Source organism: Equus quagga, chromosome 6, assembly GCF_021613505.1.
Source record: "Equus quagga isolate Etosha38 chromosome 6, UCLA_HA_Equagga_1.0, whole genome shotgun sequence".
In the NCBI taxonomy this organism is placed as follows: domain Eukaryota; kingdom Metazoa; phylum Chordata; class Mammalia; order Perissodactyla; family Equidae; genus Equus; species Equus quagga.
In genome coordinates this window covers 14,829,234-14,846,044 of record NC_060272.1, presented here as the reverse complement: position 1 = coordinate 14,846,044, position 16,811 = coordinate 14,829,234, and the positions used below count along the sequence as shown (strand labels likewise).

At 45.2% G+C, this 16,811-nt stretch overlaps 1 protein-coding gene across 3 annotated transcripts in view; it reads left to right on the top strand.

The window, feature by feature from the left end:
- The window catches only part of FARP1 (FERM, ARH/RhoGEF and pleckstrin domain protein 1), a 288,311-nt gene that overhangs the window by 240,068 nt on the left and 31,432 nt on the right, over positions 1-16,811 (top strand). For 2 of the 3 annotated variants that reach the window (XM_046664842.1, XM_046664843.1), the window contains 3 exons: positions 1,048-1,235; positions 2,479-2,568; positions 3,743-3,876. In XM_046664842.1, the coding sequence (XP_046520798.1) occupies positions 1,048-1,235; positions 2,479-2,568; positions 3,743-3,876 (412 nt within the window). The remainder of the gene's footprint in view (positions 1-1,047; positions 1,236-2,478; positions 2,569-3,742; positions 3,877-16,811) is intronic. The other variant, XM_046664844.1, reaches the window with a different exon arrangement.

Here is a 16,811-nt window from a genome sequence, read left to right as displayed (position 1 = left end):
CCTTTCTCTGGGAGAGTTTGATAGTGTGCTGAGTAGCAGCAAGCCTGAAACTGTATTGGAAGACGGAGAAAGCATTGCCATTGTCTCCCTCCTCGTGGTGACGAATGGCACCCAGGTGGCATTACCTTTCTTCACCCTCATGCTAGTTCTAGCGAATCTGCGTTAGAACTATCGGTGTATTGGGTAAAAACGCTTAGGTTAGGTTAGAAGTATATTTTGAAACTAAATCCTATTTAGCTTTAATAGGGTGAGGTATCAATGTTTGCAAAATTCTGTTGGCAAAGAGTTTCGTGTATACAGCGTCTCCTTTGGCTCATAATGGGTAATTACACATTTTCATGTTATTTAATACGGTATCCTTTTCAGAGGAATAGTTCATTACCTGGCACGTTTTGACTGATGAAGGGGAATAGTAATTACGTAACGACCTCCAGCTTTGCGTTTTTCAATAATCACGTTTGCATGTAGATGTGATGCTGGTGTTTCTGTCCCAAACAGTGAGAGAGACGTGGAGTGACTTCACCAGGTATAACAGCTTGCTTCTGTTCTTTGTAGAATGGGGAGGTAGCTGCTTTCACTTTCTTTAGCTGTGGCCCCTTGTTCCAAGATGTAGTCCGTCCTAGGTGCACCAGTTGTTTAGTTTCCTAGTAGTATCGCTCTATTTTCTAGTCATTTCCCGTGTCGCCTTGTGACGTAGACACTGTGTCTTTCTCCAGTAATTCCTAGAAGCTAAGGCAATATTTAGGAGGTGAAGATTCTCTTTGGGGATACACTATGCTTTTAAACTATTCTAATTATTCTTAAGCAGAGATCTTTACCATATCATTAATCGCATAACTGAGGCTCCATTGAATTATTCATACTATGGTATCTTTAGTATTAAGGCAGCTGCAACTTAGGGAAAAAAACTAGAAAATAATGAAGCACTTTAAATGTGCTGTATGGTAGTCAGAGTTCTAAAGATTTGAAAAGGTGAAAATTGTAAGTAGAAATCAGGTCCCAGAAGGAATTACTTTTTTTTCTTTAATACTTTTCATCCCCAAACAGGCTCCCTGACCGGTAGCCCTCACCTGTCAGAGCTGTCCATCAACTCGCAGGGAGGAGCTGTGCCCGCCAACGTGGTCTTCTCTCCCAACCTGAGCCCCGACACCAAGCAGGCCTCCCCCTTGGTGAGCCCGCTGCTGAACGAGCAGGCGTGCCCACGGACCGACGACGAGGAGGAAGGCCGGAGGAAGGTGTGGGACTTGTGTGTGCACACGTGTTATTCTTTTTTTTTCTTTTAATTGCAGTAATATATGTAACATAAAATTTAACATTTTAACCGTTTTTAAGCATACTATTCAGTGACATTAAGTACATTCACAATGTTGTATAACTATCATCACTATGCATTTTTAGAACATTGCCATCATTCCCAACTGAAACTCTGTACCCATTGAACACCTAATTCCCCATTACCCCTGTCCCCAGCCCCTGGCAAACTCCCTTCTATTTTCTGTCTCTATGAATTGACCACTCTAGGAACTTCATGTAAGTGGAATCCTACTGTATTTGTCCTTTTGTGATGGCTTATTTCACTCAGAGTAGTGTTCTCAAGTTTCATCCATGTTGTAGCATGTGTCAGAATTTCCTTCCTTTTTGGTTGACTAATATTCCATCGTATGGATATACCGCATTCTCTTTATCCGTTCATCTGCTGGTGGACAGCTGGGTTGTTTCCTCCTTTTGGCTATTGTGGACAATGCCCTTAGGAACACGAGTGTACAAGTATCTGTTCAAGTCTCTGCTTTCAGTACTTTTCATATATCCCCAGAGGTGGAATCAGGTGGACTCGTAGAAAGCAAGCAAGATGGCTAGCAACAAGGGATTTCCTTTTACTTATTTTTTAAAGAGAATGCAAAACCAGTGGCTGGCCTGCTCTAGGGTGGTGTTGCCTGCCCACCTAACCAACGGACTCCAGGGAAGTGAGTCAATGGCATCACCAGCTGATTTCACTCTTGTTCCTTGAGATCAGCCACCCTTTGTGTTCCCAGGAGCAACATACCTTCCGTTTCCTGAGCACCAGCACCACCAGCCCACAGCACCCAGGACAAGGGCCACTATGCTTTCTGTTTCACTTGTCTCCGCAAACACTGCATCACTCTATTTTTACTAATTAATTAGATGTTCAGATGCCTTATTTTGAATGGATAGTCTTCAGTGCTGGCTGACATACTCATCTGAGGCCTTTCACTGAGGGTTATATTTACACAGAAGGAAACATTCCTAGACTATTTACTCATCATGAAAATCCATTCTCTTGTCCTCGTTCCTCTCACACAAAAAGGAGAGTAAGAGTTTATTTAGACCTGACACCAAGTTAACAAAGATCCTAAGTTAGCAATGTATTACTTTAATCAGAACTTTCTTATAATCAAGATATTCTTAGAGACTTAGACAAAAATTATTATGTCTTGTTTCTTTTTATGGATTTTGCAGAGATTCCCAACTGACAAAGCGTACTTCATTGCAAAGGAAGTATCCACCACCGAGAGAACGTATCTGAAGGATCTTGAAGTCATCACTTCGGTATGTGTACCATTTCCCCCAAAGCATTAAATTGCATAATTTATACCAACTAATACTCAGCTTTAGGCACAACCAGAAGGACCTACAACTAAAATATATGACTATGTATGGGGGGCTTTGGGGAGAAGAAGGGAAAAAACAAAAGATTGGCAACAGATGTTAGCTCAGGTGCCAATCTTTAAAAGAAAAAAACAGCTTTAGGAGAGAAGCTGGATCTAATTAAATGTTAGGTTCTCTGACTCCAATTAAAAGGATTTTGGTCCTGGGCTATAGAAATTAAACAGTAATAGTATATTTAATTTGGAATACACTCTAAAAATTTTTATAACTGTAATTTTTAAGTGCAAAGGAAGGAAGTTTCTAAAAGAGAGAAAACTAAACATCCTACTGCCTGTGTGCACCGGTGCAGAACATTTCATGTTTTGCTCGTTGTCAAATGTAGCTACGTTTTTTTGCTGGAGAGAGACCTCAGAGGTGACTAGAAGCCTCATTTTGTCTTTGGTGATAAATTGAGCCACATCAGCAAAATCTGCTAGAAGGCTGCCTTCTATTATTTTGATCAGTCCTGTTCAGTCTTGGAAACAAATTCAAAGCCTTGCAGATGTCTTTGTGACCCCTGAGTTCTGGGGAAGAGGGAGCCCATGGGAGGACAGCTGGGATCATTGGGCTTCTGTGCGTCCAGGGCATGTTTGGTGCCCGTCCCTGGGCAGGTGCTCAGTAAACTCTGTGGGACCCACCCTCACCTCACCTCAGCAAGACCAGTGACTTGGTGTGAAGGCAGTAGCTTTCTCTCTCTGTTTCAGCCACCTTTGTGTTCAGCACTCTAACAAAGATGGAAGAGATGGGAGCTCCTAAGGACTGAACCAGAGGGTGTTCAGGCGTGTAAATCAGGTGTTTGGGTTTGAGCAGCTGCCCATTTCAGAGATTTATTCTGGCTTCAACAATCGATTGGTAACAAATTTCAGGAAGTACTACTAAAGAGATGGGGGCTTCTCATCCGTCTAACAAAGAAGGGAAAGAGCAGTGAGGCCTGGAAGCCCCTGAGGCTCCTGAAATGCTACAACCAGCAGTAAAGCCCTGTGTCCTCCGCTGGATCGGCGCCTCTGAAGAGCTGCAGGCATTCCTCGCTCATCTTTACGCCTCTAAGTGTGTCCTCTCCTCTTTCTATTCCCAGTGGTTCCAGAGCACAGTGAGCAAAGAGGAGTCCATGCCCGAAACATTGAAAAGTCTCATATTCCCTAATTTTGAACCTTTGCACAAATTTCATACAAATTTTCTCAAGGAGATTGAGCAACGACTAGCCCTGTGGTGAGTACACTTACGTTTCCCCCGCAGCCGCCGCCTCTTTTTCTTTCTCTCTCCTTCTAATGTTAATTTTTTGTTGTTCCTTATGAGTGGCAGTCACGAGCAAAGATAAAGGCCAGAAACTGGCTTAAGACAACCTCAGAGTGATTTTCGGTTCAATTCTTCATGTATTAGGTCTCATCCTGAATTTTTTTACCTTTGGTTTACAGTTCTTCAAAATGCATGTTTTCTTACAATAGTTAAATAAATATCACAAAATAAAGGTAGTTACTTCTGGAAGGACAGTGAAGGTTATAAAGAATCGAGGCATGAGGGACTTTGAGGGGAGTTGGTGATATTTCACTGATGCCGCTCTATGGTCATTTGTTAAGTATCTGTATGTCTCATGCAGTTTTCAGTATTATATTTCACAGTGTTTAAAAGGTACTTTGAAAAATTACAGAGCCTTATGAACCTCTCTCCCCCCCTCTCTCCTCCTCTCTCTCCCTCTCTCCCTGTCTCTCTCTCTCTTTTACCTTGAATCTCTCTTCTAGGAATTTATCTTAAGGAAACATTTTAACATGGGAAATGACATATGACAAAGATATCCATGACAGACTTAAAAGATTGGAAATGACCCATATGTCCATGAATAGCAGATTGGCTAAAATATCATTTCAGTCTGTCCATTAAAAACCAAGTAAAACATTAATCTGGGAGAAGAGGAGGGGGGTGAAAAAAACAGGAAAAACTTTGTTTATATACTGTAGAAGGCAAAATCTGATGTAGCCTTACCTAAAATAGAGCTTTTACAGAAAATTCTTATGTGGTTTTTAAGACAGTTCTATGTAAATGCATGAAGAGTAGACCATCTGCTAAACATATATTTGAAAAAAAATGCCAGGAGAAAATCGCAAAAGGCTTCCACTGTGTTTGGGGCAGAAATGGAACCCATGTATACTGTGAGAATTTGGTCTAAAGTGGTCTCACGGGTATTGAGCGACTGTGGGGCCTGAAAGAGCCTTGGCTGAGGGGGTCTGGTCCCAGGTGATCCCAAACCATGGGGTCCAAGCATCAGTTCAACAGGTTAGCAGGACGGCTGCCCTGTGTTGTGAAGCAAACGTGCTCGGGCATCCAGCTTTGTGTGTTTTTTATCCCTGGAGATGATTCATGTGCAATTCTCTTTCCTGTGATAGGAGGTGGTGGGAGGCTTGACTAAGATGCCCCAGGGAGGAGAGTACAGCCAGGATTGAGAAATAACAGGTGCCAAGTCAGCCTCACTGAAAATGGGGAAAGGTTGAAAATGCCACTTTCGAGTCTTACTCTATGTTGGTGCTGTGAATTTAAGAGAAATACCACTTTTAAAAACTAAAAAAAGAAATTCTACAAAATCCAGCTTTATTTTGCCTTCTCAAAGTTTACCTGCAAACTTTCAGTTGTGTTCTGCCACGTTGCCTCGTCATTCAGACAAAGTTGAACGATGCTTTCGTAATGGAGTCAAAGACCTTACAATTCTGGAGAAATCAATTAACAGTTTGTTTTCTGGCCAGTGAGATATATATTACTATAGTCTTATCTTCCGTTAGTCTCAGAGCATCTTGAGCTGGTGGCACTATAGCAGTTTCAGTCCACATGGCAGTTGATTTAAACAACGTTAGGGAGGTCACACATAGGAAATGTCATCAATTGCCAGTCCCCTGGCAGCCCAGCATGGTGGCTTCAGCTAGCTCCTGCCACCAGAGAGAACTTTGGATATGTAGGGGAGGGCATATTCCTCTGCTCTCTAGGTTCTTCTGGCTGATCTGAGAATTAAATTGACATAGAAAGAACAAAAGGAGAAAATCAAACAAATTTAGTAACATGTATACCTGCTGGAAACCCAGGAAAACTAAGTAACTTGCCAAAATGGCCAAAGCCACCACCTTAAACCACCTTAAATACCATCTTCAGCTAAAGGCAAAGGAGGATGTTGAGGGTAGTGGTTTGGGACTTCAAAGGGGAGGAAGGCAATTCACATGGAGATGGAAAAGCAAATGTTTGGTGAACAAATGTTTGCCATGCCTTGCAAAGACAATGAGACACAGAGAGGACTTTGATCAAATGGGCCTTGCTAGGTTCTTCCCGTCTACCACACCTAGTTCATATTATTCTATAGCCATCTATGATGAGAGCTCCTTCCTGGAACAGGCCTTCTATCTTAGATTCTTTCAGGCAGTTAAGGAGACAGTCAAAGTTTCTTTCTGAGGCTTTTGTTCTTAAAAATAAACCAAAGAGACACATTTTGGGATGGCAAATTCTGACGCCCCACAGAGAGCTGTATGAAACATTTCATTCTAGGAATAAATGTCATCCTCTTAGATTTGTCTGTGATCATAAATCTTTAGCATCTGGCCCATATCTATGAAAGAATACCCAATTGTTTAAAAAGCAGCTGCTATCGTTTATTTCCCAGAGGATTTTCAGTAGGGTATCTTTCAAAGATCTATAATTTTATTCATGTTTTGCATGAAGATACCAGAAACAGGTAAAAGACTCAAAGCTAGAGAGTTAGCAGATAGTCAATATGCAGCTCAATTGACATGAACTTCAATAGCCTTGCAACAGTGGACCCAAACCAAGCTGATGATGTTTACCAGGAATAAATGTTAAAATCTGACATTAAGTTCAACTAATCAATACCTCAAACGTATGATGAGAAAGACCTGGCTTGGCAGAGATTCAAGGCAAAAAGGCTAAGTATGAATGAGTTTGATATGAGCCAACAAAATAACGTGGGGAGACACCGGTGTCTATATCTGTAGCTCTCAACATTGGCTGCTCATTAAAATCATCTGGAACCTTTAAAAATCTTGATAACCAGGCAGAACCCCAGACCAGTTATATGCGAATCTCTGAGAGGGAGGACCTAAGCATCAGTAGTATTTTGTAAAGCTTCCCAGGTAAATGCATGTGTAGCCAAGGTCAAGAACATTTGCCCTAGACTGCCTCATTAGAAAGAGACCAGAGCATGGAAAATGATTGTCCCTTAACTTCAAGGCTCAGAGCTCCTGCAAAATACTATACCCAATTCAGTGTTTCACATCTGAAATGGGATAATAAGAGAATGCATTTCATTAAATGGAAAAAAAAAAAAAGATTGTTGGAACTAAGGGCACTCAGCCTAGAAGGGAGAAGATTTTAGAAAATATGATGGCTCTCCTCAGGCTGGACGGATGAAAAAGAGAGTAAACATCTTCTTACTTGTACCACAGGACAATATTTAAACAAAGTAGTGAATTTCCAAAGAGGCACAGCGTGTCTGAATGTAGGAAAGGATTTCCTTGATGCTAAGCACGGCTTAGCAATGAGAGGCTGCCTTCTGAGGTATGAGCCCCTCCACTCAGGGTTTCTTGAGCAGAGGTGGACTGCCCGTTTCTAGAAGATGTTTATCTATTTGGTGAAACCCCATCCTGGCAGTGCTCAGGGCCACCTGGAGTTGGTGGGCAGGGGAGTTTTGATAAAATACAGATTGCCAGGCCTCGTCCAGCATTCCTGAATCAGAACATTAGGGTGAGACCCAGAAATGTGTATTTTTAAAGTGCTTCTTGAGATGACTGTGATGAGTAACTTCCCTGGAATGGCTGATGCGGAGTGCCTCTGACAAAGCCAAGAGTCTATGATTCTTTGGTTTGCCCTTTGGTTATAACTCTTGTTTCTTCTACAAGCAATGAATGAGTGTGTGAGTGGGTGGGTGGGTGGGTGAGTGAGCAAGTGAGCGAGGGTCAGATTTTGCCCCCTGGAGACTTGCAGTCTCAGAGGAGGAGGCAGGCACGGAGAGCAAGGAAGGCCAGGCCCTCCTGGATGTGTGTGCCACATCCAATGTGGGCATAGGGCGTCACTGGCCAGTTCTGTCTTGGAGGCCGTGTGGGCCATTAATGCCTGCACAGAAGAGGCAACCTGTGAATGAATATATTCAATGAGAAGAATGGAAGGGAAGTTTATTAGGAAAGGAGTTCGTTCACACTAAGTTATTGACTGGTAGAGCATATACATGTGTGTGTCTGTGTGTATGTTCATACCTCACTGTGGGAAGCATGGATTGGTTCATGTAGGTTGAGTCTGCATCGCCACCTCGCCACCACCTGAGGTCTGTGTCTCGCTGTCCATGGCCCTTGCAGAGCCTCATTTCCTCATCTGAAAGGTGTGGATGGAGCACAGTCCCCACCTCATGGGGCTGTTACACAAACAAATGACATGCTGTTTGTAAAGGGCTTAGTGTTCTGCCCCACACATGGAAAGGGGGGAAAGCTGATCTATTTTTTATGTAAACTTTTTGTTTTGAAATAATTTTAGATTTAGAGAAAAGATGCCATGACAGTAGAGTTTCTGCACGCTCCTCACCCATTCCCTTCCCCTAATATCAACTTCTTACATCACTGTGCACACTCCTCAAAACTAAGAAACCAACATGGGTGTGTTGCTGTCAACTAAACTCCAGACTTTATTCAGTGATAATATTTTAAGTTATTCTTGTTAATGGAAAGAAATCTAAAGTTTACTGTACATCTAAAAGTACCCAAAATTTGGTACTTAAATGACGCAGCTACCACGCTTTTCCTTTGCAGTCCTACACTAGGTTGTCCTACGCTTCCATCAATAGTGGGAACTTATAGGGCAGAAACATTACCAGGAAGTTTTCCTGCATGGTTAGGCTGAACCCTGGCTCAGTAAACACACCTGCCCCGATCCAAATGTTGTGTTCTCCTAGGTAAACACACCTGAGAGGAGGCTGGACCGTTTCATCCGGGCCAAAGCCCAAGTTACCTTGTTTCTTCAAAAACAAGGAAACAGGTCTGGTGACTTCGGAAAACACGAAGAATGCTTTTCCTCTTGAAAGCAAGGCTGTTTCACTCAGCTGTTCAAAGGCATTCAGAGAAAGCCACTGACAGCCTTTGGCGTTCAGTCAGAAGTCCCAGATTCCAGCCCTGGAATGACTGGCAGTCGCTGAGCACAAACTGGCCAAGTCCTTCCCCAGAGATGGATGAAGAAGATGCGCTCTGGGACAGTATGCCTTGGCGGATTCTGCAGTGTACAAAACTCAGCTTACAGCTGGCAGGGAGCCGGGATCCAGGGAAGTCATGCAGCCAGGTACTCGGGATAAGCTGTGGGCACACGGTTTTCAAGAAGGATCAGGTGCATCTTTTAGAAGAAACCTGAGATAGAGTCACTTGGAAGGAGGGCAGAAGTCTAGCTGCGAGGACAGGAAAGACTGGATGTCGAGATGTCAGTGAGCAGACAACTCAGGGCTCACGGGACACAGGAGAAGGGAAGAGGAGCCCCCTGGAGCTTTGAGCCTGGTTAACAGGGAGGATGGTCATGAAATTAAAGAAGAAAAGACGAAGCAAGTATAATGGAGGGAAGATGAGCTTGCTAGAGGGGCAATAATGAAGTCCTGCAGGCAGCTGGAAACACAGGTCTCACGCTTGGGAAAGAAATCAGGCTCAGGGGTGTAGGTTTGGAAATCATCCACAAAAAGAATCAAACCTTTAAGGAAGAGAATGTTCAGACAAAAGAGAGCCAGGGACAGACTCTTATTGAATACGCTTTTTTGGCGACTTTCCATAAATGTATGGCAGAGCAAAAGCCAGCAAAGGAAATGGAAGAAGCCACCAGAGACTTGAAAAAAGGATGAGAGCAGAAGCTGAGGGTCCCAGAGGAAAGTGTGTCTTGGAGAGTGACGACTGGGAGGACAGAGATGGTTTGAGGCAGTAGTTCCCTGGGGTCAGAGGGCAGGCTCAAAATGCTAGGGAGTTCCGCGTGGAGGAGAGACACGAGGAGCGCATCCGTGAGGGACCGGATGTCCATCCGCAGCAGACAGGAGGCTCTTCTCTCAGGCAGCTGATGCTCTTGCAGGTTCTGATTGGGAATTTCAGAGGTGGAGCGGTTTGCCTCACCATGGTGTTCCAGTGGCTGAAGTGGAGCAGACATGACCGACTGGGACAGAAAATTGTTGTGTCACGCCCCGAAAAAGTAGAACAACTTTATAGCAGCACCAGTGAACAATTGTAGAACAAACATGAATAAAGTATTTTTCTCATCACCCTGCCAGCTCTTTGAAGCTTCAAGTCTTTTTGTGGGGTATCATAGGCGTTCCTGAAAAAATTAAATATAGAATTACCATACGATCCAGCAATTCCCCTCCTAAGTATACATGCGGAAGAATTGAATGAAAGGACTCAAACAGACACCTGTACATCAGTGTTCACAGCCGCATTCTTCACAGTAGACAAAAGGTGGAAACAACCTAGATGTCCACTGACACATGAAGGGATAAACAAAATACGTTGTATACACACAATGGAATAGTATTCAGCCTTAAAAAAGAGGGACACCTGCTACAACATGGACGAACCTTGAGGACATTATGCTCAGTGAAGTAAAAGCCAGGACAATACTCTGTGATTCCAATTGTATGAGGTACCTAGAGTGGTCACACTCACAGAGACAGGAAGTCGAAGGTGGTGGCCAGGGGCTGGGGGACGGGGGACAGGGAGTTAGTGTTCCAGGAGTGTGGAGCTGTAGTTTGGGAAGATGAAAAAGTTCCAGAGATGGATGGTGGCGGTGGTTGCACAACAATGTGAGTGCACTTAATACCACTGAACTGCACACTTAAAAATGGTTAAAACAGTAAGTGCTATGTTATGCATATTTTACCACAATTTTTAAAAAATAGCAAGAAGAAAATTATACAGAACCCAGTGCTGGATGAGACAAGAGGCTTCAAAACAGCACCTTGCATGTGCAGACCCCCGGCCTTGCGGGTACTCTGCCTGGGGCTCCGCCCAAGTGCTTGCCTGGATTCACTCGTTGCAGCCTCATGGTGGTGGCAGGTGCTAGGAGGCAGGTGTGTTTGCTGATTGACTTGCCTCCACTCTGACCCGGTCAGCCTTCACAGGCAGGCCTTGAAGGGCTATTTGAACTGAAGCCCCCAGTTTAAAGCTAAAATACTTCAGCTGAGAGCTAAGCTCTTACCATCTTATTGATTCAAAATGCTGTGGGGGGCGGGGTCTCCCTTTCCAGGTGTTGTTTCCATCCGAGCACAGACCTCACAATGCTTACCTTTCCCTTTTGATCACGTTCCTCATTCCTGGAGGCTCTCTTCATCTCCCATGTTGTTTCTCTTTATTACTCAACAGCTCTGTGAGGTCGTAGGGCTTTCTTTTAAACAGATTGGGCAGTACTAACAGGCTCTTTCCCCCTCTCCAGTGACCCGTAAGGGGCTGTGGTGGGCGATCGTCCCAGTCGGTCGGATGCTGTGCCTCCTCCCGAGGGGAGACCTTGGACGGTAAACTCGGTGCCTCCTCTGGCCTGTGTTTGAGTTGGGGATCCTTATGGGAAATGCTAGAAATGAGGCCTGTGGTTGGTCAGCCTGTTTCCGCGAGCTTGCCGCACATCTGAGGTTCCTGTAATCAGGCCTGTTCTGCTCACAGGCCCTGGGGGCTCCCTGCAGTGGCTGCCACCAGGCCTCCCACCCGACACTCCGAAAGTTCGCCAGCTCTGCCTTAAATCCGAAGCAGTTTCTTGTAACATCCTCTCTCAAAAGGGCAGAGTCCCCTTGTGGCTGATGCAGGCCTTCCACCCAGGCCTGCGCACATGCTGTGTTGCACACACGGACACACACCTCTACCCTCCTCTCGACTCACCACCACCGTTCGTCTCTGGATCACCAAGAAGGAGGCATCAGACCCCAGGCACCGTTCTTTTGAAAGGTTGCCAATGGCTGATGGTTGCTGCCACCCAGGGAAGCACGGGCTGGCTTTGCCCATGCAGATAGTTTATATGACACGAAAGCTTTGGTCCCCCCGAAGTTGATATCTGTAGACTATTTCCCACATCCATGTAAGGAAAGGACCTCATTTCTATACTATTTTGTTGTTGCCCAAGATCAAAATATTTGTAAAGGTTGACTGCGGAGAATCCCCGGGATTATTTCATGGAGTAATCATTCCTGCCCCACGTGCTTTGCCCATGGTTGGATCATTCTTACAGTGCGGAGGTCTCCTGTCCTACCAGAGCACGTTTACCAGGGGCAATGGAACTTTCTTGCTTTCTTTAGAGTAAAATCAGCGGCAGTGCCTTTTCTCGTGGAACATTCTTGTATGATGTATCCCAATGCCTCACAGGCTTTGATGCTCCCGGCGGCTCCCTGGCGTGCCTGTGGTCGTGAATTCCACTGTGAACAGGAAGTTCAGGTTACGACCCTGCATGCCGGGAATCCAGAGTCACTCTTGAATCCAGCAAAGTCAATTACCAGCATTGATTTTTCTGTCTGTAAAATTGAGTCCGCCCAGTTCAGAAGCAGGGATTCCCCCCTCCCTTCTCCCCCTCCACCCTCATCTCACCTTCTCTGAATTCCCTTGATGACTGTTAGCCTTCCCAGATCACCCACCTTCACTTGTCACCTGGAATGTCAGTTCCTTAGCACCTGTCAGCACTCTGCCAAGATGGCAGGTTCCTCCAGGGGCGCCATCTCTGGGCCACTTGGTCTAGATGGGACCTCGGCATGATGTTTGCTTGTTTGAGCGAATGTTGTAAACTGCATCACAACTCTTGCTAAGGCTCATTTTTATTCTGGTTTTAAATCCTTTTGTGCATCATATTCCTCAAAGATTTTGAGACAGTTTACAAATGGAAAACAATATAAGAAAAGGAGAAACAAGGACAACAAAAACCAACTGTCCAATATGTAGCCACTTGTAGCAATTTAAAACAATTTAAGTCAAAAATTTGTTTTCTCAGTAACACTAGCCACATTTCAAGGGCTCGGTAGCCACGTGCGGCTAGTGGCTGCTGTATTGGATAGCAGATATAAAGAACACTTCCATGGTCGCAGGAAGTTCTTTTGGACAGCATTGATCTAAAGACTGAAGAAGGACAGGGACTCATTACCACAAGGAACACAGGGCTGCACACGAGAGCTGCTCAAAATACAAAACGAGTGCATGAGAAGGTCGTAGTTTCCTCCAGGATAAATCTTGAAGAGGAATAAATTTACTTATTGTTGTTTTTCAAAGGCTCCAACGCAGAGGGGGGCCTGGCAAATGAGGGTGGACAGTGCTTATACACTTATAAAATATTCACATGCAAAGTTTGTGTCTTTAATATTAATATTAGATTACCATGAGTGAGCAGTTACTATGTGCAAATCCTTCATGTGCATTATACATTGCAAAGTTGGCATTATTGATCAAAATATAAATGACCACCATGCTTTTCCCACTTGATCTTTAAGAACAGGGGTTGGCAGACTACCCATGGCCGAATCTGGTCTGCCACCTGTGTTCTGCCACCGTGTTTGTTCCTGAAGCGTTATTGGAACCCAGCCCCGCCCACTCTTTACCTGTTGTCTGTGGCTGCTTTTGTGCTGCATCAGCCGAGTTAAGTAGTTAGGACAGAGCCCAGATGGGCCACAAAGCCTGAAATATTTACTAGCTGGCCCTTTACAGAAAGAACTTCCCCAGGTGCAGGTATTAGGCCCATTTTGTAATTGGGAAAATGAAGCTCAGAGAGGCCACCTCCTTGCCTGCAGCCACGTAGCCCAGAAGTGACGGAGGCACGACTTGAACTGATCTGACCCATAGCTTGTGCCTTTGAAGCTGTGTTGTTGAAACACAGCAGTTTCTCCCTGGAAGGGGGCTGGGAGAGCATCCGCCATGGATGCCTCGTTCTTCAGGAGAAAGGGAGAGTGATGCCTGCCCTGGGCCTCACGGCAGGAACCCGCAGAGCCTGTCGAGCACCGGGTCTCGGCTCCTGCCTCCTCTCTTCCCGCTTGTGGCTCGCTCCTGGCTCGGGAAGGTCAGCACAGCTGGTCAAGAGACGCTTCTGCTCTGATCACCCTTCTGGGGTGTTTGTTCCCTTGAAAGTGGCAGAAAGCTCAAGGCATCTGCTCAACAGTGGTCCTGTGGCAACTTTGTCTGCAGAAGTATCACTTTTAGGTCTAAAACCTGAGAAGATGGATTTGAGTTTTTTCAACTCTTCCAAGAGAACTTGATATGGCGAGATGACCACTGCCATCACATCGTGATGGTCACATCAGCAGAGACTTCTATAGAATCTGGCCTTGCCGCTTGCCCGTGGAGCCTGTCTGCCCCAAGTCACCACAATAAAAACAACAGCAGCAATGAAGATCATCCCCGCCGGGCACTGTTCCCGGCACATCACACCTGTTACCTTGTTTAATGCTCACAACACCGAGGGGCAGGTGCAGATGAGGAAACTGAGGCACGGCAGCTGAAGTCACCTGCCCAGGGTTGCAGAGTTAATACTGAGCTTGAACCCATGCAGCGTGGCTTCCGAGTCCTTGCTATCCTCACCTCACTCTGCTGCCTCTAAGCTTCCCGTTTGGTTTTCTGACACGGCCCACTGCCCTCTCCCTGGGGAATTTCTTCCAGGGCCTTAGTTTTAAAACCTCATGTTCTGACTTTTTGCTGAAGGAACAAGAGGAATAAGAAAAGTCCACCTCCCTCCACGCGCTAACTTTTTCAGACCACGTGGGCTGTTGGACACTACTCTCTTCAACAAGTGTAAACTGTTAACTTGGAGTCTCGGGGAAGCTTTTGTGTGTGTTTGTTTTTTAACACATAGTGAGGTCCTAGGAGCTTTTGAGGACCCCTATTTCGTGACTGTTGTTGTTACTTCCCCGTGGTGTCCGGGAAGTCTTGAGCAGAGACATTCATGTATCATGTCATTTAATCTTTAGAAGACCATTAGGTAGATATCATTGTTGTTGTTGTTATTTCCTCACCTTACAGGTGAGAAATGAAGCATAGAGAGGGTAGGTAACCTGGCAGATGTCACACAGCTATTTAAGAGCACAACTGGTTTTTTAAAACAACCGGTCTGGCTGTCACTCCACCTTTAGTTCTGAAAGCTTTAGGCCTCACCTTTAAAGGGAAAGACCTCCAAGAAGCAGCCTCCTTGCCCTTCATCTGTAACATGAGAACAATTTCCTAGCTCCCAGGGAAGCTCGGCGCTAGTATAATCTAAAATCCTCACGGCCTGCTGACCTCTGCTGCTCATGCCGTGCCTGGCGAGACACAGACACACGGACTGTGTGGACGGGCATGAGGACGGGATGTTCTCTGGTCCTTCCAGTTATACACTTGGGTTTTTGGTGGCAGGCACCATGCCTGCGCTCCAGAACCTTGAACTGTGATCTGTGTGTTTACACTGTCAGTTTGAGACCTTGTAGGGAAGTAAAGAAAAAAAATAGGCCTGGAGTCACACAGACCTTGGTTCAGATCCCAGGTCCTCCCCTGTTCACCACTGTGTGTCCTCGGCCAGTTACTGAACCTTGTGGCGTCAGTTTCTTCACTTGTAAAGTGAGGGTAATGATCTCTTCCCCGTGAGGGAGGGCGAGGAGTTTGGAAAGCCTTTAGCACTGTTTTAGAACGTGGTGGCATTCAACACACAGTAGCTAAACAGCCCCCCGCCCCAACAAAACATTGGCAGCCACCTCCACTCCCCCCACCCCCCACCGTCCACTCTGGCGCTGTCCTGAGAGCTGTGCCGTCCTGAGGAGGACACACCGTCAACCACGAAAGCGCCCAGGCGCTCTTGTTTTTCATTTGTTCATTTGCAGCAGGGGCCATGCAAATCTTCACGTCAGCAACTTGGCCATGATGATCTTTTGTTTATACAACAAGTAGTTATTGCGTCCCTACTACAGATCGGTCACTCTTCTCAGTGTTCAGGGAACAACACCGGTCATGATTCCCATTCTTTTACAGCCTGGATTCTAGTTACATCCTTCACTCTGCTCTGGGTCAAGGATGCCACCAGACCAGCCTGATGAGATTTGAAAGGGGAGCCTGGGGAGAGCTCAGACGCTCCTGTTCCGGTTTCATCTCATGCCAAGCCAAGAGATCAATGGGTGTCTGACTCTTTCCCAGAACAGGAATCACTGTTCGTATTCTACAGGTGATTAAAAAAAAAATCATAGCTTTAAGACTGGCAATATTTGTGCAATAAAGCACCTTGCATTTCTGCAGTATCTTGTAAAGCATTTTCTCTTAAGTTGTCTCATTCGGCAATCAAAACAGTCTTGTGGAATTATCCCCATCTTTCTCCATATGGAAAATGAGGCTCTGGAATTGCAGTGTAAAGCTCGGTACGACTGCCCCCCATTTCTTACTTTCCCTGGAGCCTGTGAACCTGGGGGCAGGAGAGGTAGCTGTTAACTTTACTTATTCTCTGGTTCTATTGAAATATGGCTAGTGTGGCTGAGGAATTGAATTTTATAATTTCATTTCATTGTAAGTAAAGTTAAAATTTAAATAATCCGTGTGGATACCATATCTGGCAGCACAGTTTTAGAGGCTTAAAGGGGAGGAGCTCAAGTGGAATAAAGATGGTGGCTGCAGTCTTCCTTCCCCATCACGACTGAATGCCCCAGCACAGTCTGTCCTTCTCCATCCACTTCCCTAGAATTCGGAGTCTGTTGGGGTCATTGTCAAAAAGCAAGACTCCACTCCCTGCTTCAGCCAGATTAGGGCTACTTCTCTTGTGTAAAAGCTTTTGTTTGAAGATTTTCATTGGTGCTGTAAATAAGATCATGCAAAAAAGTTTTAAAATCTCTGCTCTCAAAGTAATTGACAGTGAAACTCATTGGAGACAAGGTACCGTGGTCTGCCTGGAAAGCAGCCTGGAAGAGAACACAGTGGAAGGAAAATTGGAAGGATGTTAGGACAAGATATGTGTTATGGGTGAACCATGAGGGAGAATCGCTTGTATGCTTATTTATTTAAGTTTATTTAAAATTTAAAATTTTATGTTTGTTTGTTTCAAAGGCAAGAAAGACACTTCAAGGTCACGTGAGCTTCCACTGTATTCTACCCCCAGCCACCTTTCCACTGTCCACCTAGGGTTCCAGGAACGATGGTCATTGGTGATTGTTTCCTTTTAACACATAAGTAGAGTTG